The sequence below is a fragment of the Bombina bombina genome, chromosome 1 (genome assembly GCF_027579735.1).
Source record: "Bombina bombina isolate aBomBom1 chromosome 1, aBomBom1.pri, whole genome shotgun sequence".
Classification (NCBI taxonomy): Eukaryota; Metazoa; Chordata; class Amphibia; order Anura; family Bombinatoridae; genus Bombina; species Bombina bombina.
In genome coordinates, this window is record NC_069499.1 from 244935094 (window position 1) to 244962973 (window position 27880).

The 27880-nt window shown below is 37.5% G+C and overlaps 1 protein-coding gene across 1 annotated transcript in view; it reads left to right on the top strand.

The window, feature by feature from the left end:
• The window catches only part of PLCB2 (phospholipase C beta 2), a 256010-nt gene that overhangs the window by 151055 nt on the left and 77075 nt on the right, over positions 1 to 27880 (top strand). The window contains exons 5-13 of the mRNA XM_053697903.1: positions 3582 to 3661; positions 18179 to 18232; positions 19082 to 19157; positions 19306 to 19406; positions 19537 to 19703; positions 20840 to 20986; positions 23584 to 23741; positions 24035 to 24117; positions 24264 to 24348. Coding sequence (XP_053553878.1) covers positions 3582 to 3661; positions 18179 to 18232; positions 19082 to 19157; positions 19306 to 19406; positions 19537 to 19703; positions 20840 to 20986; positions 23584 to 23741; positions 24035 to 24117; positions 24264 to 24348 — 951 coding nt within the window. The remainder of the gene's footprint in view (positions 1 to 3581; positions 3662 to 18178; positions 18233 to 19081; positions 19158 to 19305; positions 19407 to 19536; positions 19704 to 20839; positions 20987 to 23583; positions 23742 to 24034; positions 24118 to 24263; positions 24349 to 27880) is intronic.

Sequence of the window (27880 nt, forward strand, 5' to 3'; positions counted from 1 at the left end):
GGATCATTCTCTTTACGGGTCCTGTCTGTGATAGGTTTGACCAAGGAAGAAAAGTTTTTAATAAACTTTCTATAGTAATTGGCGAACCCCAAAAAACGTTGAATAGACCAATGCCCTCATAATGCCCACTCCTGGTGTTAAATGCTGTTTTCCATTCGTGGCCCTCCTTAATCCTAACGAGATTGTACGCTCCTCTCAAATCAAGTTTATTAAAGACCGTAGCTCCCTTGAGGCGGTCAAAGAGTTCTGTAATAAGCGGAATAGGGTAAGCATTCTTAATGGTAAGACGATTAAGACCCCTATAATCGATACATGGTCTTAACTCGCCTTTTTCTTCACAAAGAAGAAGCCAGCCCCTGCAGGAGAGCAGGATTTGCGGATGATCCCCCGTGACAGAGCATCGGCAACATACTCCTCCATAGCACAATTCTCTGCAACAGACAGAGGGTACACCCGGCCCCGAGGAGGAATGGCTCCGGGTTGCAGGTCTATGGCACAATCGTAAGACCGGTGAGGAGGCAACGCACCGGCACGCACCTTGTCAAACACGTCTAGGAACTCTCGGTACTCCTCTGGCAATTGAGAAACCGAAGAAGTGCACAAGACTTTAACTGGTTTCCGAAGACAAGTGGAAATTCAGTGCGGGGACCATGACAAAATTTCGTACCTGCGCCAGTCGAGACTGGGATTGTGCTTTTGGAGCCAGGAATAACCCAGAACAACCGGAAAATGCAGAGAGTTTATCACCTGGAACTGGAGGGTTTCAAAATGGAGAGCCCCAACAGCCATGGACAACGGAGCAGTTTCGTGAGTAACGAGTGCGGGATGAAGGGGCCTGCCATCAATGGCCTCAATAGCAAGCAGAACGGACCGAGGCAAAACAGGAATGGAGTGCTTTGATACAAAAGCACTGTCAATGAAATAGCCCGCAGCACCGGAGTCAACAAGAGCCTGGGTGACTATGGAGGAGTCCACCCAGGAAAGGACAACCGTGACCAAAGGTTTCTCCTTAAGCGGTTCCGGGGACAAAGATAAACCACCCAAGGTCTGCCCCCGACAGGACCTTAGGTGTGAGTGTTTCCCGGCCGTGTAGGACAAGACTTCCAAAGGTGGCCCTGTAACCCACAATAGAGGCAGAACCCCTCCCTCCTCCTAAAGGCCCTCTCCGCCGCGGAGAGACGCGTGAATCCCAGCTGCATCGGCTCAGCAGTACCTGGTGACTCGGGACCAGGATGCATGGGAGGAGAGGGAGGCATGGGTGAGAACGAACACGTAGGAGACAATGGAACAGGAGGCTTCCGCAAGCGCTCCTTGAAAGAGGGCCTCTCTCTGAGTCTGATGTCAATTAGGATCAAAAAAGACACCAATGCCTCGAGATCTTCTGGTAAATCTCTGGCAGCAACTTCGTCTTTAATCGCATCAGAGAGCCCATGAAAGAAGGCGGCAACAAGGGCTTCATTGTTCCAACCTACCTCTGCGGCAAGCGTACGGAACTCAATAGCATACTGAGCAACAGATCTTGTACCTTGCTGAATGGACATGAGTCATTTAGCAGCAGAGGAGGTGCGAGCCAGAACATCAAATACCCTTCGAAAGGAGGCCACAAATTCAGGGTAATTTGAAATCACAGGTTTATTAGTCTCCCACAAGGGATTAGCCCAGGCAAGAGCTGTGTCAGAGAGTAACGAGATGAGAAATCCCACCTTAGCTCTGTCAGAGGGAAACGCCTGAGGTAACATCTCAAAGTAAATGCCCACCTGGTTCAAATACCCTCTGCACTGATAGCTGAGGTAGAGATGCAGAACTGGACATGCTCCTGATAGGCATAGGTGCAGCAGCGGAAACAGGAGCAGCCATAACTTGCGGGACACTTTGGTCCAAATGTGCAGTGCGAGTCAGCAGGGTTTGCAGGGCTAGTGCAACTTGATCCAAACGGTGATCCTGTTCAGCCATCCTGGAAATGATGGCAGGTAAAGGTGGATTATTAGCACCATCAGGATTCATGGCCTATGCGTAATGTCAGGGTGCCAGGAATCAGACTGAGATGAGAAGTGCAAAAATAGTCACACCTTTATTAATGGCAAAAAATAATAAAAAGTCCACAAGTCAAATAACAAGCCAGGAATCAAAACCAGAGCTGGTAATCAGATGAGCCGAGTCAGGAGCCAAAGCGAATAGTCAAACGAGCCGGAATCAGGAACAAGGAAAACAGCAGAGTCAGGAACAAGCCAGGGATCAGGAAGGACGTCAGGCAGCCAGGTAATACACAAGGAACTCTCACAAACAGGTCTGAGACAACGCAAAGGCAAAGCATACTGAACAGAGGTCCTTTAAATAATAAGTGATGACATCACAATTCTGAGACTGCATCCTGTCTCACATGGATGATGCCCACCAGTCTGGCCATAAAAGGAAGTGCAGGAATTGAGAAGCATCCCCCACAATGCACCATAGTCAGGAAGAGAGGTGAGTAAAATGGCTGCCAGCAGCACATGGCAAACACAACAGGGGAAAAACCCTGACAAAGAGCCATCTAAATAATTGTAATTCACTAGGTCATTGGTTACCCCAGTAAAAAATCTAAGCTAGGGGATATGAAACTTTACATTCCGCAGAAGCTCACAGGTAAATTAAATAGCAAATACTTCCTACTAGGAGTCAAGAGACTATTTCATCCCTACCCACAGTAGGTGGTGCTGGATGCATTTAAATCAAAAAGAAGAATCCTTATAGCACTCATTTGTCCAGTCATACAACTATCATCAGTGTTTATATGATTCTAAATCAAACTTGATACTCAGTTGCAGCAATCACCCAACTTGAAACATAACTTGTAATAAATCTTTGTCGGTGTGGTGTTCATGTGTTATTATTTGGTTATACATTATAAGGTTGATGCTGTGTAAGGGTAACACAAGACTTTTTTTTATTAAATCTCATTAGTTTGTGGGATGTTAAATCTTTGGAAGTGTTTAACCGTTTGACTTGGGGAGCATAATGATTTTTTTTTTCACTTTGAGTCCTAAATAGCAAGTTTTTCTAAATGATTAATCTAGTCGTATTATTGCATGGTTCCAGAATTACATACAGAACTGTCCCCTAACTTTTCATGGGTTGGGAGCTCTGTCATATATATTAGTTCCAAATGCTGCTTCCCCAGAGTAAATATCCCACTTTCCAGAGTGAAATCAGAGACTGCCCTGGATCTGCCCACAGACAGCCCTGATTCTGCCCAACCTTGCCCACTACTCATTCATCCTGCCCCCTGGCAACCCATGACCTGTCCAAACTTCTTGCCCCTCAATATACAGTGCAGTTATAGACAGTTGCATGTGCATTTACTCACAGCAAAAAACTTATGAAGTAAAAAATTCAACTCATCTTTATGTGGAATCTGATTATTATAGGCCCAAACAATTAACAATTGAGCAGCTTAATTGTATTGATAGGTAAACTCTGGGTACATTAATGTAACTGTTCAAGGTCTATAATTCTTAATTGGATTGTAAAATAATAAGTTTATGCAATTTTCTTTGTCTCCTAATAATTGTTTTTATTTTTGTATTTTTTTTTTCTGATAGGACTGGGCTGCTGATATTTTTGCTATATCCAAAAACCCTTTGCTTACAAATGGATCTCGCTATTCCTTCTATGAGAAAATGTAAGTGAGATAGTATCAAATCTAATTCTACTGAACTAGAGGGTCCTTTGAACCCCTAAATGGATACACACTGCAGCACTCTTAGTCCTAAATGTGTCTTAACGTTTAATAAAGTTTATTCAGCATCCTCCCAAGCAACTGGTTATTGGTAAATGAAATCATGTACAACCTCTGCTATAGATGGTTAACCCCTATAATCAAGAGATTAAACCATGTCCAATACTTAAGGTGTAAATGCTAATTGTGAACTAAAACCACTGGAATTTAATTGTTTTCATATTGTACTAAGATCTTTAAACAAACTTAGTGTTAGTATAGGTCTCTGGCTATTTGAAAAGATGGTTGTAATGAAAGTATCAACTAATCTTAGAAAACATATGCAATGTAATGTGCTTAAACAGCTCTTAAAATGTTTAATATTTATTACAGCTGTTACCAGTTAGTAGCTTAGTAATCATTTTATGTGCTAGATGCTGTTGTTCTATATTATTACAATTATAATTTCCAAGATGTCTACTCATGTACTTTTTTCATTATAAACACCTGCTTTCTCTCACTACTATTCACTCTCATCTCACAACAGATCTCCAGACATCCTACTTCCCAATCAACCCCACCATATTGTTTACTCATTTATATAACCCCTCTTTAATTGATATGAGATGCAGTTATTACTTCCCCTGACAGGATCACCACAAAACTATTCTGCTAACTCTTTCTGCTACAAATTTCACATATCCTCAAATCACCATACTACAAAGACAAAGTCTCAGATTTCTCTTCCCTTCCCTCCTGTGTCAAACATAGTTTAGCTTGTAAGCTTGAGAGCCTCTTATACTGAAGCTCACTTTGTAAACAAGTGCATCTACTACTGATTGTGCTTAAGAGCAGGGCACTCCTCACCATTTGTGGGAAATTTCACTTTTAGTGTTTTAAGGGACTTTTGTATTGTTTATTAAAGGTGTTTGTACTATGGGCTCCATGTATTTAATGGCGTGCGGACAGCTTCTCAACTTGAGGAGCTGTCCACATGCCTTCACTGCATACGGGCAGCGGGTGTGTAATGCCCGCCCCTTCACTCGCACAACTGTCAATCACAAAGAGCGAGATCTTAGTCACAGTGATTTCACCTCTGATGTGGCGAAGAGTGTAAGAACTTCTGCAACTCAGTAGGAGAAAAAACACACAGCGCATCCACGATTCACAGCATCGTTTTATTTACCAAACAATTGACACAAGACAATAACACACTTACAGGATAGCAGTGTAAGACTTGCACATGAGCGCAATCTTCCTTGTTACTATCCCAAGACGCGACCTGCGGCACCGGGTTCTGTTCAGATGTGCTCAAATCCTTAGCACTTTCTATAACGTCCTAGCGTCTCCTGTAGGTTCCCTACGTGTTTCATCCACTCACAGGCGGACTTTCTCAAGGGCTTTCAGTAACTGGATATTCCTTCAGCTGGCTTATTTGAACACTCCTGCCTCTTGTGACGTAATAACGTACGTCATCCTTTGTTATAATATGTATCTATCAGGTAGTATCAAATAGTGCTTTGTATCTGTGTCTAATTCATGCTCCTATATTTCCTCTACACAACCAATTAATAAAGAACAATTCATCTATCTATATTAATTCATTTGAAATGTAAATAGCATAATAATAATAAAAAAAAACATAATAACAATAATAAAAACTTTTGAAAGGCCTATTGCTTAAAACAATTAATTAGCCAATTATTGCACATATTTCTCCCAAGTTCGCTTATTGGGTATAGTTCTAGAATAACATCTTAAAATAAAATTAAAAACAATTGATTCATTGACGATTTCTTGCAAAAATATCACCCAAGATGGCAAATACATGACTTATAATTTTTTTGTATATATTGTTTTTTCTAGTTCATGAACGCTTGTAGGTCTAGATCTATATTTAACCCCTTAGGTTCAAGGTATTCTAAATGATGAATCCATTTTGTCTTGTATTTTCTAAGCAGTAGTAGCCTTCTATTTTCACAAGGGCCTGGTCTAATCTTTTCAAGAACCCGAATAGAGAGTCCTGAAGGATCTTTGCCATTTGTATAATTAAAGTGGTTAGAAACACTATGTTTATCATACCATATTTTGATATTCTCAACATGTTCACACCACCTTCTCTTTATGCTCCTTTTTGTGCGACCTTCATATATTTTGCCATATGTGCATAGGAGTTGGTATACCACATATGTAGACTGACATGTACCCCTAAAAATCTAGTTTAAAGGTTTTGAACTGTCCCAGTTTTTTACTTCATTCCCTTTTATCAGGTGATCACAAATTATACATCCTTTCCTGCCATATTTGTAGGTTCCTGCCTGTACTTTTAACCAATTTGAAGAGGCATCTGCAGGGATCTTTGCAGATTTAAGTTTTGATGGTGCTATTACATTTTTCAAATTTCTAATTTTTCAAAATGTAATTTGCTGAGTGATACCTATACTATCTTTTAGAACTGGGTCCCCTAATAGGATTTCCCACTGTTTCCTCAAAATTGTTTTAGCTACATTTGCACCCTCACTGTAGGTGGTTATAAATTTGACTTGATTCTCATAGTTCCTATGTCTTTCTTTTACTCTATTAGATCTTACAATTTCCTCTCTAGGGATATTATAGCATTTTTCTTTTGCTCCATCAATTACATTTATATCATATCCTTTCTGCAGAAGTTTCTCTTTTAATATATTTGCTTCTATGAGGTAATCCTCCTCATACGTGCAGTTTCTCCTCAATCTTCTGAACTGCCCATATGGGATATTATCCTTCCAACTTTTCATATGGCCACTCTTAGCATTTAAAAAACTGTTTGTATCTGATGGTTTTCTGTATTTTTTTATAGCAACCTTATCTTCATTAATGAAAAAAGTGATATCTAAGAAAACTGTTTTTTCTTCACTAGTATTTCTAGTAAACGTTAAATTAAAATTATTCTGGTTCATATATTCCATAAATGCTACTATTTCCTCACTGGTCCCTCTCCATACTATTAAAATATCATCTATATACCAATAATACTTCTATAGTTTTTTTTTTATAAATGGATTATTATTCCAAATGTGCATATTCTCAAAAAATGGCCATATATATATTCACGTAGGAGGGGGCCATGGTAGTCCCCATGGCCATCCCCTGTATTTGCTTATAAAATTTTCCTTCAAATCGAAAATAGTTGTATTGTAAAACAAAATATATTGCTTCTGCCAGAAATTCAACATGTGGATCCGGAATTCTCCACCCTCTACACATATCCCTAAATGCTTCCACACCCATATCATGTGGGATGTTTGTGTAGAGGGAGGAGACATCACAACTGATCCATTTAAAATTTGGTTCCCATTGCAAACCTTCTATTTTTTTAATTATATCAGCGGTATAGTCTTAACCATTGGTTGGAGATACCAATCAATATAGACACACAGATTGCTGCTCACTGAATATATGCCTGATATTATCGGCCTTCCAGTGGGTTTGACAGGGTCCTTGTGGACCTTGGGGAGGTGGTAGAATGTTGGAATTTTGGGACAGGAATTATATATATAACCAAATTCATCATTGTTCAAAATATCCATCTCTTTGGCTTTAATAAGAATTTCTCTTAATTTTTTGTTAAATTCATTTGTTGGATCTTTTTGCAACCTCATATAGGTAGATTCATCCTTCAATAATATTTCTGCCTCTGCTTTGTAATCTTGTCTGTCCTGGACTACTATTCTCCCCCCTTGTCTGCTTGCCTGATCACTACACTAGTGTCTTTAATTAAATCCTTTAATGCTTTTCTTTCTTGAATAATAATATTATCATTTAATTTATGCACAAAGTGTTCTGCTTTTTACCAAATACTTCATTAAATTCATTTGTCCCAAGTTCTTTGAACACCCGTATATATTACCCCTGAGCATGTATAGGATTAAACATGTATTTATGTTTAAGATCACTATGTTGTATTACCAAATCTTCCTCGTAAATGCTCAAATCGGTCAAGTCTGATAGATCCTCAGCAGAGTCATTATTAAACATATATTTATCTTTCTCTAGAGATTTTAGGACAGAAACTGTTTTGATATCCAAAGAATCAAAATTAGAAGAAGGTCTTACACATTGATCTTTTAGGTAATGCCTTTTTAAAGTTAATTTTTGGATACATTTTTGAAGGTCTATGTACATCTCAAACTTATTAGGAGGATGTTTTGGTGCAAATTTTAATCCTTTCCCTAATAGTTTAATTTCAATAAATTATTAGGGAAAAAACTTCTGCAGAAAGGATATGATATAAATTTAATTGACGGAGCAAAATAAAAATGACATAATATCCCTAGAGAGGAAATTGTAAGACCTAATAGAGTAAAAGAAAGACATAGAGACTATGACAATCAAGTCAAATTTATAACCACCTACAGTGAGGGTGCAAAGGTAGCTAAAACAATTTTGAGGAAACAGTGGGAATTCCTTTTAGGGGACCCAGTTCTAAAAGATAGTATAGGTATCACTCCGCAAATGATTTTTAGAAAAAATAGAAATTTGAAAAATTTAATAGCACCATTACAACTTAAATCTGCAAAGATCCCTGCAGATGCCTCTTCAAATTGGTTAAAAGTACAGGCAGGAACCTACAAATGTGGCAGGAAAGGATATATAATGTGTGATCACCTGATAAAAGGGAATGAAGTAAAGAACTGGGACAGTTCAAAAACCTTTAAAATAGATTTTAGGGGTACATGTCAGTCTACTTATGTGGTATACCAACTCCTATGCAGATGTGGCAAAATATATGTAGGTCTCACAAAAAAGAGCATAAAGAGAAAGTGGTATGAACATGTTGAGAACATCAAAATATGGTATGATAAACAGTGTTTCTAACCACTTTAATTATACACATGGCAAAGATCCTTCAGGACTCTCTATTCGGGTTCTATCTTGAACAGATTAGACCAGGCCCTTGTGATAATAGAAGGCTACTACTGCTTAGAAAATGCAAGACAAAATGGATTCATCATTTAGAATACCTTGAACCTAAGGGGTTAAATATAGATCTAGACCTACAAGCTTTCATGAACTAGAAAAAACAATATATACAAAAAAAATATAGAAGGTTTAAATAAATAGAGTCATGTATTTGCCATCTTGGGGGATATTTTTGCAAGAATTCGTCAATGAATCAATTGTTTTAAAATCATTTTTAAAGTGTTGTTCTAGAACTATACCCAATAAGCAAACTTGGGAGAAATATGTGCAATAATTGGCTAATTAATTGTTTTAAGCAATAGGCCTTTCAAAAGTTTTTATTATTGTTATTATGTTTTTTATTAATATGCTATTTACATTTCAAAATAATTGTATATGAATGAATGATATATGTTATAGATAGATGAGTTGTTCTTTAATAATTTGTCGTGCCTAGGAAATATAGGAGCATGAATTAGCCGCAGATACAAAGCACTATTTGATACTACCTGATATATACATATTATAACAAAGGATCACGTACGTTATTACATCACAAGAGGCGGGTGTTCAAAAACATCCAAGCCAGCTGAAGGAATATCCAGTTACTGAAAGCCTTTGAGAAAATCCGCCTGTGAGCAGATGAAACGCGTAGGGAGGACGAGCCTACAGGAGACGCTAGGACGTTATCGAAAGTGCTAAGGATTTGAGCACATCTGAACATAACCCAATGCCGCAGGTCAGCGTCTTGAGATACTAACAAGGAAGATCGCACTCAGAGTGAGCTGGCCTTGTGCCTTTGTGCAAGTCTTACACTGGTATCTTGTAAGTGTGTTATTGTCTTGTGTCAATTGTTTGGTGAATAAAACGATGCTGTGAATCGCAGATGCGCTGTGTTTTTTCTCCTACTATACAGCTTTTTCGTCGGGACCGCACACTGTTGGAGTCTTATGAACAATCAGCTGCTCTGTACACAGCAGGATTGATACGGCGGATACCATTGCAAGACTCTTTTGAACTGACAATTATCGATTTAAACTTTCAGGACAGAGTTCATTGGGACTAAGCTAAGTGCATATCTACTTTACAAAGATTGTAATATATTTTTTCCTTCCATATTTGTTATAAAATATTGTCTGTTTATCTGGGATCTAGCTGTACTGTCTATTGTTTATCTTCTAATTTCTGCAACTCACTTCCTCTTTCGGCCTGTCATAAAGGATTAACTATCCCACTTAGAAAGATGGTCACTCCCTCGATCTGATTTTCAGCTATCGATGCACTATCTTAAATTTCAGAAAATCCCCTTCTCCTCTTTCTGACCATCATCTCCTCACTTGCAACATCACTTTCCTCCCTACAACTCCCCCTCCCTCTACCCCTCACACCAAACTTCACAGAAGCCATTAGATCAGCAACAGCTCGCTAGCTCTCTCAAACCTCTCCTCTCTTCCATCCCCTCATTTTCCTGCCCTGACCAATCTATCTGCCACTGTAACTTCACCCTTACATCGGTCATTGACAATCTGGCCCCACCTACCATAGCTCAGAAACCACACTCTCATCCTCAGCCCTGGCATACTCCTCTGACACAGTACCTACGCAGATGTTCCTGTGCTGCTGAGCGACACTGGAGAAAATTCAGCTGAATTTCTTCACTACAAGTTCATCTTGAACTCCTACTATTCTGCCCTTAATCTTTATAAGCAACAATACTTCTCTAATCTCATCTCTACTCTTTCCTCTAACCCAAAACGTTCAATACTCTTCTCAAACCCAAAACATTCAATACCCCCACCTCCTAATACAACTTCTCTCTCAGCTCAAGATTTTGACAGCCACTTCAATAACAAAATTGACTCCACCAGAAATGAAATCAGCTCTCAACATACTACCAATCCCCCACCCACTCAAAAGCACACAATCATCCAAAACCCAAATAGCCATAAATTTAGTTATTTTGCCCCTGTTACCGTCAAATAAGTTTCTGCCCTTATACTGTCCTCCCACCTCACTACCTGTCCCCTCGACCCCATCCCCTCATAGCTACTCCCCTCCCTCTCTTCTACCCTCACCCCTATACTCACACATATTTTAAACTCACACACAACCTCTCCCTCAGCACTGGTATATTTTTCTCATCTCTAAAACATGCACTGATCACACCTATCCTCAAAAAAACCTTCCCTCGATCCATCCTCCCCATCCAACTACCGCCCTATTTCCCTACACCCTCTAGCCTCTAAGCTCCTTGAAACCTAGTATATACACGTCTATCCCATTTCCTTGCACTAAACTCTCTTCTTGACCCACTGCAATCTGGATTCCGTCCCCATCACTCCACAGAGACAGCAATTGTCAAGGTTACCAATGACCTACATACAGCAAAATCCAAAGGTCAGTTCTCTCTGCTTATTTGCCTTTGACACGGTCGACCACCCTCTTTTGCTCCAAACCCTCCAATCCTTCGGCAACTGCGACACAGCTCTCTCATGGTTTTCTTCCTATCTATCTAACCATACCTTTAGTGTAGCCTTCTCAGGAGCATCCTCTGACCCGTTACCACTTTCTGTTGGGTTACCTCAAGGCTCTGTCCTCGGTCCCCTTCTCTTTTTCAATCTACACATCATCATTAGGTTCCTTAATAAAGTCTCACAGGTTTCAATACCATTTGTATGCCGATGACACCCAAATCTACCTCTCTGCACCAGACCTACCTCTGCACCAGACCTACCTCTGCACCAGACCTTCCTTACTAACTTCGTCACTGACTTTCTCATATCTCATCTTGTATGTCCTCTCAATACCTTAAGATATATCTCTCCCAAACTGAGCTCCTTATTTCCCCCCTTATTCCAAAATCTCCACCCCCCAATTTTCTATAACTGTTGATAATTCCATCATTACCCCTACCCCACATGCCCGATGTCTTGGGGTCACACTTGACTCAGACCTTTCTTTTAATTCTCACATTCAGTCCTTGGCTAAAGCCTGCCACTTCCACATTAAAAACATCTCTAAAATTAGACATTTCCTTACACAAGACACAACTAAGATTTTAATCCACTCTCTCATCCTTTCCTGCCACAACTATTGCAACTCTGTCCTCTCTGATCTACCTAGCTGCCGCCTAGCTCCTTTACAATCCATAATGAATGCCTCTGCCAGGCTCATCTTCCTTACACGTTGCTCTTCATTTGCTGCACCTCTCTGCCAATCCCTCCACTGGCTTCCTCTTGCCTCCAGGATTAAACACAAAATCCTCACTCTGACATACAAAGTCCTCAACTGCACTGCTCCCCCCTACATATCAGACCTTGTCTCCAGATACTCTCCCTCCCGTCCCCTTCGCTCTGCTCACAATCTCATACTCTCCTCCTCTCTTGTTACTTCCTTGCATTCCCGTTTACAGGACTTCTCCAGACTGGCTCTCAACTTGTGGAACTCCCTGCCTCACTCCACAAGACTCTCCCCTAGTTTTAACAGCTTCAAGCGCTCCCTAAAGACTCTACTGTTCAGGGATGCATACAAACTACTCTAACCTTTCTTAACTCCATTGCTTTGCCCTTGAACCCCTTAGAATGTAAGCCTTTGAGCCCAGCTGATCCCTATAAAAGTTATCTTGTATAACGCCTATGTTTATAGAGCTGCGGAATATGTTGGCGCTCTACAAAAACCTGATAATAATAAAAAAAGAAGCAGCAGTATAATGACCACTGTTTCTTACATTGCGGGAAGCAGGCTCGCATGTGCAAACCTGCCCGTAAGGGCTCCGGAGCAGCTTACGCTGCTTTGTACATAGAGCCCTATGTATCTAACTTATCCTTGAATAACTTGTCGTTGTACTATTTGTACTTTAATAAATGTAATGTTTCTCTGTATAGCACTGCGTAAAATGTTGGCGCTTTATAAATAAACATTGTTAAGAATAATAATAAAATAATTATATTGTCTGTTACACCAACCCTCATTTGTGGTATAAGTATTTGTCATGAGACCCCCACAATTAAACAAATTTGTTCATATCTTAGATTTGATGCTTAAATTATAAAGCATCTTAATGTTATATATATATATATATAAATTAAAAGTTCTGTTATAAAGTTGTTAAAGGGATAGAAAGGTCAATATTGAAATGTGCATAAATGCATTTCAATAAGGCCTATGAACCAGTATTCAAGCTCAGATAACTGAAGATGACGTGTATTGCTTCTGTGAAGACATCATTTGTGTCATAGAAGCCACAGCTGACTCTCTGAGAAGGTATGGGGGCCGATTTATCATATGTCGGGCGGACATCATCCGCTAATCGGATCATGTCCACCCGACATCGCTGAATGCAGACAGGATACTCTGTCGGCATTTCGCTTTGCACAAGCAGATCTGGTTAACTGTTTGTGCGATGCCGCTCCCTGCAGATTCGCAGCCAAAAGGCCGCTAGCAGGGGTGTCAATCAACCCAATCGTACTGCTGCTTAACTGCTGTGTCCGACTAGCCTGAAGGCTTGCGCGGAAACAGCTGCATTGGGGCCGATTGACTGCTTGGTAAATTGGTCCCGTAGTGTCTTAATACTAGTGCACAGGCCCTCACAGGATATGTGTGTATGTCGCAAAAAAACTGTAATAACTTTTACAAGAAGCATTTTTGCTAATGGAAGTTCATCGCAAAAATGCTTCTATTTTACATTGACATGCAGACATGCAACTTTCAATTTTGACCATTCTATCCCTTAAAAGGAACATGAAACCCAAAATATATATTTCATGATTCAGATAGAAATTACAATTTAAAAAATGTTTCCAATTTACTTATATTATCAAATGTGCTTGGTTCACTTGTTATTCTTTGTTGAAAATATATCAAAATAGGTATCGTGCACATGTCTGAAGCACTTCATGACCCGAAACCATGCTGCCATCTAAAAGACATGTGCAATTAGTTTCAGCCAAATTTTTTTTTTTTTTTTAATTAGTTTTTTATTTTATTTTGTGGATTTGGGGGTGGGGGTTTGTCATGTTAGAGGGGGTTTGTTTTAAATTTTTTGCAAAAGAGCTCTTAACTTTAGGGCAATGCCCTACAAAAGGCCCTTTTAAGGGCTATTGGTAGTTTATTATAGATTAAGTTTTTTTTATTTTGGGGTATTAGAATAGGAATATTTTTTATTATTTTAGATAATGTTGTTTGTTATTTTTTGTAATGGTAGTTTTTTTTATTTTTCATAATTTTAGTGTTTATTATTGTTTGTAATTGTAGTTTTAATTTTTTTGTAATGCTAGTTTTTTTTATTTTTAGTAATGTTAGGTTTTTTTAGTTTAAGTTTAGTTTTTTTTTATTTCACAGGTAAGTTTGTATTTATTTTAACTAGGTAGTTAGTAAATAGTAATATTGTAACTAGCTTAGGTTTTATTTTTATTTCACAGGAAATTTTGCATTTATTTTTAAATAGGTAGTTAGTTAATAATTATAACTTTAATTTAGGTGTATTTTAATTGTTAAAGTTAGGGGGTGTTAGGTTTAGGGGTTAATATAGTTTAATTTAGGTAGTTGCAATGTGGGGGCGGCGGTTTAGAGGTTAATAGCTTTAGTTAGTTTTGGCGATGTGGGGGGCCGAAGATTAGAGGTTAATAGCTTTATTTAGTGTTGGCGATGTGGGGGGGGGCGGCGGTTTAGAAGTTAAAAGCTTTATTTAGTGTTGGAGATGTGGGGGCGATTTAGGGGTTAATAGCTTTATTTAGTGTCGGCGTTGTGGGGGGTGGTGGTTTAGAGGTTAAAAGGTTTAGTTAGTGTTGGCGATGTGGGGGGGCGGCGGTTTAGAGGTTAATAGCTTTATTTAGTGTGGGCGATGTGGGGGGCGGTTTAGGGGTTAATAGCTTTATTTAGTGTTGGCGATGTGGGGGGGCCTTTTAGGGAATAATAGTTTTAGTTAGTGTCGGCTATGTGGGTGACGCCGTTTTTTTTTAGATAATTTTGTTTCGGGTCCATTCTTTATTTCGGATCCATTCTTTATTCATATTCATTATTCTATTCTAAACTTCAGAAGAGAATAATGAATATGAATAAAGAATGGATCTGAAATAACGAATGGATCCGAAATAACAATTTAACTTAACATAACTAATTTGGCGAAACAATTTTTTTTATTAACTTAACTTAACTAATTTCCCGAAACTAAATTATTTAACTAATGAAAACGAAACGAAACAACATTTTTTGCATGGAAACATGTCTACCATCTAGTGCTCTTGCTAATGTATAACAGTGTTGCAAAACTCCTGTCATATAGTACTGCAGACACGTGCACACCCCTGAACTTACCTTCCTGCTTTTCAATAAAGAATAACAAGAAAACAAAGAACATTTAATAATAGAAGTAAATTGTAAAGTCATTTAAAATTGTATGTTCTATCTGAATCATGAAAGAACATTTCTGGGTTTTATGTCCCTTTAACGTCTCTCTTCTTTGGCAGCCAACAAATTGTATTTATTTTGGTAGTGCTGTTTTAGCAGCACTGTTGAATTGTGTATATGTTGATATTTAACAACTTCATAATTGCCATTGTGAACTATTAATTTATTTTCTTACAACGTTAAGTTGCTTTTTAATTTAAGCATCAAGTATCGAATATGAACCAGTTTGTTTAGTTGTGGGAGTCTCGTGACATAACTTTATACTACAAATGAGGGTACAAATACAATATAACTAATTCCAATTTGAATTGTTATAATATACTGTAGAATAACAGGATTATTAAGATACTAACTGATAAGCTTTAATAAATATTAAACTTTTAAAGAGCTGTTTAAGAAAGGGAGAGGAAACCCCAAAAATGATTTAATGATTTGGAAAGAACATACAATTTAAACAACTTTCCAATTTACTTCTATTATCAAACTTGTCTTATCCCATTTTAGGTTCAGAACCCTGGATAGCGCTTGCTTATTGGTGGCTACATTCAGCCAACCAATAAGCAATAAAGATAGCAAGAGAAGCAAGAAAAAATAATAATAGGAGTAAATTAGGAAGTTGATTAATCTGAATCATTAAACAAAATTGGATTTAGTATCCCTTTAAGTACCTGTACACCATTATGGATAACAATAATCAGAATATATTTACATAAATCATAAAGGTAGAGAGCCCTGCCCTTGAGTCACTGTAAGCTGTAAACCATCTTTACATAAAATGATCAACCGGACAGGTGGACTCATGAGCTTATATTCTAAAGGAAGTACATGGGGAAGGTGAGGTAAATGAAAACATAAGTAGTAGAGACATCTTAACATCGGTTTACGCATCCTTGAACAGATATGTTTTTAAGGAACACAAAGTTTTTGAGACTATAGGAAAGTCTGACTGAGCGAGGCAAGGAGTTCAATATGATAGGTCCAGTTCTAGAAAAATCCAGCAGACGAGAGTGTGAAGAAGTGATGAAAGACGAGTATTTGCAGACAAGGGTAGAAATATAGAAGGGTGCAGGGTTGATAAGGGCTTTGTATGTTAGGGTCAAAAGTTTGAATTTTATTCTTAAAGGGACAGTAAACCTTAAAAATAATGTTATATAATTCTGCACATAGTGCAGAATTATATAACATTATTTAAGTGCTATAGTTCTAATAGGCTTTTTTACCTTTAAATATGTAAAAATGATGGCGCTTTTACAGACCCGCTCTCTGCTCTCTGCTGAGCGGGTCTGTAATATTTAGTCAGCGGATTGGGCCAGCTGTATAGTCACAGCCCAGCCCGACCGCGCCATAGCCCTAAGTGCAGCTCGCTCCTGTCACAGGAGCGAGCTGCACTTAGTCTTATGGCGCGGTCGGGCCGGGCTGTGACTATACAGCTGGCCCGATGCGCTGACTGAATATTACAGACCCGCTCAGCAGAGAGCAGAGAGCGGGTCTGTAAAAGCGCCATAATTTTTACATATTTAAAGGTAAAAAAGCCTATTAGAACTATAGAACTTAAATAATGTTATATAATTCTGCACTATGTGCAGAATTATATAACATTATTTTTAAGGTTTACTGTCCCTTTAAGGCTAAGGGAAGCCAGTAGAAGTGTTGGCAAAGAGGTGCAGAAGTTGTGGAGCGATGCTTAATGAAAATGAGCCTGGCAGAGGCATTCATGACTTAGTTGTGTCCTAAATGAAGTGACACTTTTTAGAGATATTTTTAAGGTGGAAGAGGCAAGAGTTAGCTAATGACTTAAAGGGACAGTCAAGTATAAATTAAACTTTCATTATTCAGATAGGACTTTTAATTTTAATTGACTTTCCAATTTACTTTTATCATCAAATTTTCTTTTTTCTCTTGGTATTCTTAGTTTAAACTAAACATAGGTAGGCTCATATGCTAATTTCTAAGCCTTTGAGGGCTGCTTCTTATCACATACTTTTTAAATCTCTTTTCAACACAAAGAGACAGAAAGTACATGTGGCTATATAGATACCACTGTGTTCAGGCACAGGGGGTTATTTAAGATCTAGCACAATACAATGCTAAATTTAAGACAATAGATAATAAACAGTCACAGTCATGTGATCAGGGGGCTGGAAGAAGGTTCCTAGATACAAGGTAATCACAGAGATAAAAAGTATATTAATATAACTGTGTTGGTTATGCAAAACTGGGGAATGAGTAATAAAGGGATTATCTATCTTTTAAAACAATAACAATTCTATGGTTGACTGTCCCTTTAATGTGGAGAGCAAAAGAATGTTCTGAAGTGCATACAAATTATAGATGCAGTATAAATGTAATATTGGGTTTTATTATCATTTATTGTATATAAACAATAATATATATATATATATATATATATATATATATATATATATATATATATACATGATTAAATGCATATGTGTGATTAACAACTTCATGTAATTACACATAATTTTATAAACATCATTTATAACATGCAAACACTCAAAAGGGGACAATCTACTTGATTGTTTTATTGTTAAAAACATAGACAACACCTTTACTACCCATTACCCAGCTTTGATTTTGGAACTGTTAACCCTTGATAACAGCAAGCGTTGTTTTAAGTTTGTTTATCAGAATTTACACCTAAATGGTGAATTTAACATGAGGAATTTAAATGTAGCCACCAATCAGCAAGTGCTACCCAGTGACCAGAACCAAAAATGGACTGGCTCCTAAGCTTACATTCCTGCTTTTTCAAATAAAGATGCCAAGAGAACAAAGAAAACGTATAATAGGAATACATTAGAAAGTTGCTAAAAATTGCATGCTCTATCTGAATCATAAAAGAAAAAAATTTGTGTTTCATATCTCTTTAAGCTTCCTAACTAAATATTTCCAAAAACAGGTAACTAAACTATTCATAAGCAATATATTGATAAATTATTTATTTCAGGTTTGTAAAATGATAGCTACAAACCAAGCTGAATACATAGAGATAAAAAAAAACACTTTTCTCTATACAACCAGATAGGATTTATTGTTCAAAATGAAGGCTATTTGCAAACTGCTAGTAGTATAATACTGTATTTTCTTTTTTCTGTATGGTCCATAAAGACATTTGAGGCTGAAACTTCAGCTCAACGCAGACGGAAAGATTCCTGTACGTAAGTAAGTACCATGGGTATTTGAGAGGGGAGAAGTCTTTAATCTACAGCTATAAATAAACAATAAATACGCTAGGATTGGTAGAAAGTAGAAGTATATACATTGTTGAGAGTTCTTTAGTTATTCTTTCTAGCGGTAAATTCTCCGGATTGTGCCAAATTAATTATATCTCTTCCAAGAGAAACAATTAATTGAGTTGATCAATTAATGATTGATTAATATTGCTGTTATGAGGCTCTAACCACATGCTTAATGATGTTTTTTATTAAGTAACTTGTAATGTTTAGTCCTTGTATAATTGCATAAAATGTAAGGATTTTTTTAAACTGACGTCTCTTTCATTGAAGAGGGTAATTTTTTTTACTTTCAATTATGTTAATTTCAAGCTTTTTTTTATATCATCATATGTGTGACGTGGTTGTGAGTACCAGATTCATGCCAAGTTATATTGAAAAAATATATCTGCTAATATTTGCTATGAATACATAATTCTATCTGGCATCTGTTTGGTGTTGAATGCTCCTTTAATAATATCATATAATTTTGTATTATTTTATAGTTAATTATTTAGAGAATTAAACAGTAAAACCTACAAACACTTAATTGATCGTTAAAAAAACATTTAGATCTTCAAGTTAAATTTTTGTACAAGTTTTATAGTTTATAGATTGTACCTATCAAAAGTATGTTTATTAGTGGGGTTTTCAAATGCACTTCAAAAGGGCTCTGCTCTCTTCAGTTAAGCTTTCTTTCCTTCTTCATTGGACCCAATTTAGCTGTCAGGGGTACATATATGATTTGTTAAATTAACAGCTATCTTTAAATAATTTCTTCTATTGTTCCCATGAACAGTATTTTTCAGATGTTTCCTGCAGACAGGAAACGAGTGGAAAATGCATTGCAAGCCTGTCATCTACCCAAGGGAAAGGTGAGTCTCAGTCACTGACGGTTTTCATCATATTTTTTCTGGTCAGATTTTATAAGTCTCTTCTGAATTATTTGATCTTACAGTAATGTAGCAAAATGCTGATAAATATCCCAACATTTGCTTAGAATTATATCTATTTTATATACAGAATGATGCTATCAACCCAGAGGACTTCCCTCCATCTGTCTATAGAACATTCCTTATGCATCTGTGTCCAAGGCCGGAGATAGATGAGATCTTTACCTCCTAGTGAGTCCTATGTATTTGTGTTAAATGCTATGTAGAACTTTTACATACTATACCACCCCTTCATATTCTCCTTGTTGAAGTGTATGGTATAATCTGAGATGCTTCCTCAAGTGTTTTCTTGTATTCCCAGCCACTCCAAAGCCAAACCCTACATGACTAAAGACCATCTCACTAAGTTTATTAACAAGAAGCAGAGAGATTCCCGACTCAATGAACTTCTCTTCCCTCCAGCCAAGATTGAGCAAGTTCAAGTCCTTATTGAGAAATATGAGCCCAGTGCCATTAATATACAGAGAGGTGAGCTTTTGTATTTAATGTGGTACACAACATATTGTCTGTTAAAACAATATGTCTTAAAGGAACATTAAATACAGTAGGATTACATAATCAACAAATGCATAATAAATACAACTCCATAACAATAACTTTACATTTAAAACAAGCAATATAATTTTTTTCTAATGGATTTCAAAGTTCCCTTTCATGTCCCTGTCCCTTGTATCACATAACAGATATTAGCCTATCACAAAAAAGATACAAAGGGGCATATTTATCAAGTTCCATATGGAGCTTGATGCCCCGTCTAAAGACCGCTGCTCCATAACCTGTCCGCCTGCTCTGAGGCGACGGACAGAGATCAACCCTGCAGGGGGCAGCATTGCACCAGCAGTTCACCAGAACTGCTGGTGCAATGATAAATGCAGAGAGCGTATGCTGTCGGCATTTATCAATGTGCAGCGGACAGGATCCGCAATATCGGATCATGTTCGCTCGCACATTAATAAATAGGCCCCATGGGCTCAAAGATATGAGGTCTCAGGTGTTAGGGAAAAAATGGCAGGCAAAGGGCTTTAACATTGAGATGCATACATATACATGTCTAAAGATGTATATGTGTATGTATATATATACAGTATATATATATATCTATATATATACAGGCAGTCCCCGAATTACAGACATCCGACTTAAGTACAACTCGTACTTACAAATGGAGAAAATAGAGCTTTATCACCAATCCTTCTTTCCAGGATAACCCAAAATACTCAAAATTCAATTGTCACAAGGACAGAAAGTGATGTGAAATTTTCTGAACAGGGGCACAGATAGCAAAACAAACTTTTCCCTATGCTATCCAAAACTAAAAAAATGTTTGGCTAGAGTTTCACCTAAAAAAAGTGCCTGTTCCAACTAATTCAACTTAATAACTCATGTTTATAGCACACAGCCTATGTAAAACAAGCTTCAAGAATGAGTGTTTCTACACATATAATGGTATAATAGCGTATATGAGTGATCCTTTTACCACTTGTTCACCCATAAACACTTATTTTTTATGTGCTATAACACCAGTCTAAAAATACTTCTGCTGGGCAACTTGACAGCTTTCCCAACCTTTTGTGGGCCATTATTCATTTTTCTCTCTCTTCTAGGGCAGCTGTCTCCAGAAGGAATGGTTTGGTTCCTGTGTGGTTCTGAAAACAGTGTGGTGTCTCTAGATAAAATCCCAGTGAATCATGACATGATGCAGCCTCTCTCTCATTATTTTATCAACTCATCTCACAATACCTACCTCACAGGTATACTGTAACTTCAATAGTCTCTTTAGTGTGTTGTCTAGTCTTTTAAGTGCAAGATTATGTCTATGAATATGTGTATTTCTGTGGATTCTAAAACCTCCTTTAGATTGAGGCAAACAAATTGTCTCTAAAATCCTATCATAATTCTCTAAACATTTCCACCCTACAGATTCTTGCAAATTAAAAGATGGTGAACTTTTATCAAAATTGTCAAAACACTAATAGATCTGAAATAAGAACCTATGCATACAAATATAACAGCGTTTTTAAAGTACAGTGCACTGAAAACAGGGTATTTTTATTTGTATTAGGCGTAATATTAAAGTTAAACATACGTCGGGTTCTCCCTATATACTTCATCCTACATTGCCATTTTCACCTAGCAGAGAGCTTTCATTATGTCTATGGGACACAGTTAGCCACTCGCAGGGACAGCCCTTTTCTTTGAGAATTGCAAGTCTGAAAGTGTTTTTTTCATGTTCGTTGTGGCGAACTTTCCATCACCTGCCCCATTATCTCCAGAAAAGGAAAATATTTTTTTACGTGAGATCGATTAGAATGTGTAACTTTTTGCCTTAGGTGGTAGTGACTCCTAATATAGTAGATAACTTTAAAAAAGGCTCAGATATATTTCTAGCTAAAAACTGAATCCAAAGTTATGATGGCTAGTGTTAAATAGCTAGGCATTTGTAAATATATTAATGTTAATTTACTTTGTTTAAGGAAACAACAATCCAAGAAGATAAATGATTACCTCAATAGGCTTTTTCAGTATAAAGGGAGGTGCAGCTATATGTGGAAACTTGCAACATGACAGCACTCCCTAGCACTATCCGATCATCTAAAGCTCACACTTAATTCCATAGAAGCATTAAGTCATTAGATCTGCAACTTCTCTCAAACTCTCTGTGCTGTTGCTCTACAAATAGCTAAAACAAATAGTAATAAATAATACTAATGATAATAATAATAATAAATTCATAAAATACAATAAATAGAAAACTAGATTTATATAGCAAATGTTTTATTATGTATATATATATATATATATATATATATATATATATATATATAACAAATGTTATATTATGTATGCCATTTTAAAGGGGTATATTAAAGTGAGATGGATCTGAAAATTAAATGATTTAGATATAGGGGCCGAATTATCAAGCTCCAAATGGAGCTTAATGCCCCTGTGTTTCCGGGCGAGCCTTCAGACCACTGCTTCATAACTGGTTTGCCTGCTCTGAGGCTGCGGACATCAATCCACCCGATCCTATACGATTGGGCTGATTGACACCCCCTGCTAGTGGTTGATTGGCCTTGAATCTGCAGGGGGCGGCATTACACAAGCAGTTCACAAGAACTGCTTGTGCAATGATAAATGCTGACAGCGTATGCTGTCGGCATTTATCAATGTGCGGCGGACATGATACGCTACATTGTATCATGTCCGCTCGCACTTTCATAAATCGGACCCATAGGCTACAACTGGAAAAAATCCAATTTACTTCTATTGTAAAAGGTATCGCTTTCTCTTGGTATCCATTGCTAAAACTCACTTCCCAACAAGAGCATATCTAGATATGTCCAGCAGCATAAACTATGTATCAAATGTAATTACTTCTGTTGATATCCTTTAAAGGGACAGTCAACACCAGAATTTGTGTTGTTTTAAAAGATAGATAATCCCTTAATTACCCATTCCCTGGTTTTGCATAACCAACACAGTTATAATAATACACGTTTTACCTCTCTAATTACCTTGTATCTCAGCCTTTCCAGACTGCCCCCTTATTTCAGTTCTTTTGACAGACTTGCATTTTAGCCAATCAGTGCTCACTCCTCTGTAAATTCACGTGCAGGAGCTCAATGTTATCTATATGAAAAACATGAACTAATGCCCTCTAGTGGTAAAAACGGTCAAAATGCATTTAGATTAGAGGTGTCCTTCAAGGTCTAAGAAATTAGCATATGAACCTCCTAGGTTTAGTTTTCAACTAAGAATACCAAGAGAACAAAGCAAAATTGGTGATAAAAGTAAATTGGAAAGTTGTTTAAAATGACATGCCCTATTTGAATCATGAAAGTTTTTTTTGGACTTGACTGTCCCTTTAATGAACTTTTGTTCCTTTCCATGGAAGCACACTGCATTTTGCAAATTGTGACATTGCACAATGGAAAGGAGCAAAAGTTCACCAAAGGATATGAACAGAAATAAGTAAATTTGATAATGAAAGGGAATTGGAAATAGTGTTACAAATGTCTATATCACAGACATTTAACTTCCATGTCCCTTTAAGGAGGCATGCGTCCACTAAGAAAAAAATGAAGACCCCCCCAAAAAATAATAAAAAAAAAAAAAAAAAAAACAATGTTTTAAAGAAATGTGTATCCTATTAAAAATGGAATTGTCATCATATCCCTATAGAGAGTAATAGCAGTAACTGACCCCTTTAAAATGTTGAATATGTCTTTATTATATATACTCTTCATTCTGCAGGAAATAAATATGTTGCTGCCATTACTAGCATCTTCTGATGTCTCTAATTCTGCAGGATAACTAACACTACTTACTAATGTCTCATGCCCTCCAGCTGGTCAGTTTTCAGGGGTCTCATCTCCTGAAATGTACAGACAGACTCTGCTGTCCGGCTGCCGCTGCGTAGAACTTGACTGCTGGAAAGGGAAACCACCTGAGGAGGAGCCAATCATCACCCACGGCTTCACTATGACCACTGAGATCCTCTTCAAGGTGAGAGAAATGCTTTACATCCATATTAAAGTATTTCGACAAATTAATGTATTTTGTTACAAAATACGCTAAAGTGAATATCCTGTGTTAAAAATAAATATGATTTAATGAACTTGTTCTAGATGTCTTTAATAACTCGGTTAATGTTCTAAATCAGTTAATCTTTATTATGTTTTGCGTTTATATGGTTCATAAACTGCAACATTTTCTCTTGAAGCTAAAATATTCAGACATATTTTGCAGTATAAAGCTAATAAGTCTTCCTTAGAGCTGAATTCTCACTTTCACTACAGGATGTGATTGAAGCTATTGCTGAGTCTGCCTTCAAAACCTCGCCGTACCCAGTGATTCTTTCCTTTGAGAACCATGTTGACTCGTGAGTAGTTGGCTTTTGGTCCTGGAACTATATCAGTCTAGTATATCTGGTGGTCAGATTAGGTTTCTGACTCATGGCAGTCATCCACACAATTGTAGAGTTTAGAGTTTCTGCTAAGAATGATAGAATTGTCTGTTCCCCTGTAGAGCAAAACAACAGGCGAAGATGGCTGAGTACTGCCGATCAATTTTTGGAGAAATGCTTTTGACAGAGGTTTTGGACAAATATCCAGTAAGTGATAGCATTATGTAGATGGACTACACAGGATTTTTTTCTGAGTGGGAAGGGCGAAAAATAAATAAACTGTTGCAACCATAATATTTATGTAGCTAAATAGATATAATATATAGCAGGGGAGGTGCACATATTTTAGTGACACTGAGTTTACTTTTCAGTCAGCTTGCACGCAGAATTGATTAATTTAACACAGGAACTAATATTCTTGTGATGAAAAACTCTCTTTTTGAAATTGAGGCCTATGTAGTGGTGCTGAATACAATATATAGAGGGAAATAAGAAATCACACAATTGTCTTGATTAGCACATATGTATATAGTACAAGTTTTATAACTCTAAAGTATTGAGCAAGTTTAATAACTGATATTATGTGACATCATTTAAAAGAACAGCTCTTATGTGTGTTTTTTTTTCTTTTAAAGTTTGGCACAGTTCTCTAACACGCTACATTTATTACTGTAATCTTGTGGTTTAAAGGACTAAACCCAATTTTTTTCTGTCATGATTTAGATAGTGAATACAATTTAAAACAACATTCCAATTTACTTCTATTAGCTAATTTGCTTCATTTTTTAGATATTCTTTGTTGAAGAAAGAGCAATGCACATGGGTGAGCCAATCACATGAGGCCTCTTTCTGCAGCAACCAATCAGCAGCTACTGAGCCTATTTAGATATGCTTTTCAGCAAAGAATATCAAGATAATGAAGCAAATTAGATAATGGAAGTAAAATAGAAAGTTATTTAAAATTTGCATCATCTTTCTAAATTATAAAAGAAAAAATTGGGGTTTCATGTCCCTTTAAAGGGATAGGAAAGGGGGGGGCGGAGCCTAGCAGCACACGGATGGATGTGTGAGAGCTGAGCTCCGGTATGTGATACAGCAAAATAGGTGAATAATGCCGTATAACTACACACCAAGAGGCTAACAAGGCAATGCGGTTGGTGGTACAGTTCCCGGCTACAATCCGGAGAGAAATTCTCTAAGAAAAAGTGAGGAAATCCGCCCGATAGCAACTTTGCAAGACACGCATATATGCAGCGGACGCCATCTTGGAGGCCATGCGCAGCTAACTATTATCTCTCTCGAAGTAGAAAAGGGAATGACTGTTGGTGGTTCTGATTCCACTGCTCGATATGACATCAAGATGCAAAATCCGTACAAGAGGTAACTGGGTTTAAAGGGCACACAAACCACAAGAGGGGGACACAAAAAATAATGGTGAAGCATTACAGAAAGAGCGCCAAGATACGCACATAAACATTTCTCAGGCTGGTGAGCTTAGTCTTTGATGAGCATTGAGTCTTATATTCTTGATTTTGCACACCATGGCTAGAATACCTCAATGAAAGGATTACAAACTGTGTAGATGCGATAGTGATGATATATAAAGCAAGCTGTAAGGACCACACACATCTGCAGAAAGTGAACTATCATTGAAATACCTGAACCGGAACACTGCTGGCAGCTATTGTAAATCTCACTGGTGTTTATGCAAAGGAGAACTAAGCCACAAATTTACCCACAATAAATGGGACGCTGTCTCTTGGCAGCAGCATCTGAGGGTACAAAAGATATATATATTCATCACTCTGCACAGAAACGAGCAAGGTTGCCTGCACTCCTGGCCTGATTCATAATGTCTACCAGAAGGTTTCAAAAAACTGACAAACTCAATAAGCTTACATCTATGGATACATTTCTTAGATCCAATGCAGCCCATAAACAGCTAGAAACTACCACAATGGAGGCAGAAGAGGATTCTGACTTAGAGTCTGAACAAAGCAAGCCTGCAGACGATCAAACACCGGTAACCAAAGCAGACCTCAGTATGCTGGTGTCAAAACAGGACATTGCATCAAATTTTGAAAAGCTCTGGGATAAAATTGATAGTCTACATACTACAGTGACTTCCAGTCTAACAGAAATCAAGAACGAAATGCTTGAAATGGGAAACAGGGTGGAAGCCCTAGAAAATGACAAGGAGGATATTGAGGAAAATGTAGCTGTTATGTCGCAAACAATCTCCCTCCAACAACAACAAATAGATGACCTCCAAGACAAAATGGAGGACATTGAAAATCGCACTAGGAGGTCGAACCTCCGGATAAAGGGTATACCGGAATCGATTGGACCAGCTGACCTTTTGTCTTATTTGCAAGGCCTCTTTAAAGCTATCACAGTGGCTACAGATGATACAGAATACCATATCGAAAGGGCCCACAGAGCACTCAGGGCCAGACCGCAGAAAGATATGCCACCAAGGGATGTGATCATCAAATTCCTCAGGTTTCTTGATAAAGAAAAAATCTTGAATGCATCTCGGAAGAACCCCACGTTTAAATACCAGGGGAACGTGGTGCAATTCTTTCAGGATCTATGTGTGAAAACACTACAACGACGAAGCACACTTCGACCATTAACCTCATTGCTCAGAAAACGCCAGATCACATATCGCTGGGGTTTTCCATTTGCCCTTAACATACTTAAAGATGGTAAGATAACTTCAATCAAGACAATACAGGAGATTCCTGGGGCTTGTAGGACCCTAGGTATCGAAGCACCGGACATACCGCCTGACCCCGATCTCGGGGAGAAGAGAGGGACACAAATCTTAACACATCCTCTCAAGAGATCCAGTTGGATTAAAGTGAATAATAAACGATCCAAGACATGATTCCTTATCTGACTGGAACTTTATTGGTGGCAGATCGAATTTAGGAGATTGGTGAGACTCTTTTCTAAAACACTATCAGAGATGTATTTTGAAAATTATATGCAATATACTTAGACTGTCGTGGATGGTGAGCTGAAACCACTAGAACTTATTTTGTATACACAGATTATTTTGTTAACCTAACACTGCTCTTCAATTTTATTATTCTTCATCCACTACCACCTATGGTAAACAAGGGTAATAGTATGAGCTACAAAGTATCACTGGTTATATGTTATATCAATGCAAATTAAGGAAATTTTGTATTGTTATTACTGTTTTTTATTACAGGATTATGTAAGTTTTGTTATGTTATTTAATTGGTTTGTTTTGTGCCAAGTCAACTGCATCTTCGTTAACACCTTTTTGGGGCGCTACACCGAGGTTAAAAATACAGGGACTGTAGGAATAGACGTACAGAATAGCACAGAATCTGACACTTCAGGTTACCTAAATAACGAAAAGAGATGGTTATATACTGATGTATGCATTATTTTACTGAAATATTGTTATGGCTGAAAAACTACACTTTCCTGGAGTAAACTTGATTTCACATAATGTGAGAGGCCTTAATTCAGACATAAAAAGGAGGACTGCACTAACACAATATAGAAAGCTTAAAGCAAATATTTTATTCTTACAGGAAACTCACTTTCTGAAAACACAAATACCCAAATATTGGTCCAAAGAATATTCGCAACACTTTCATTCCACCGCTAACACTAAAACTAGGGGAGTCTCTATACTGATTCATTCATCCTTGGGTTTTGAACACAAAGACACAGTGAAAGATAGTGAGGGCCGCTATCT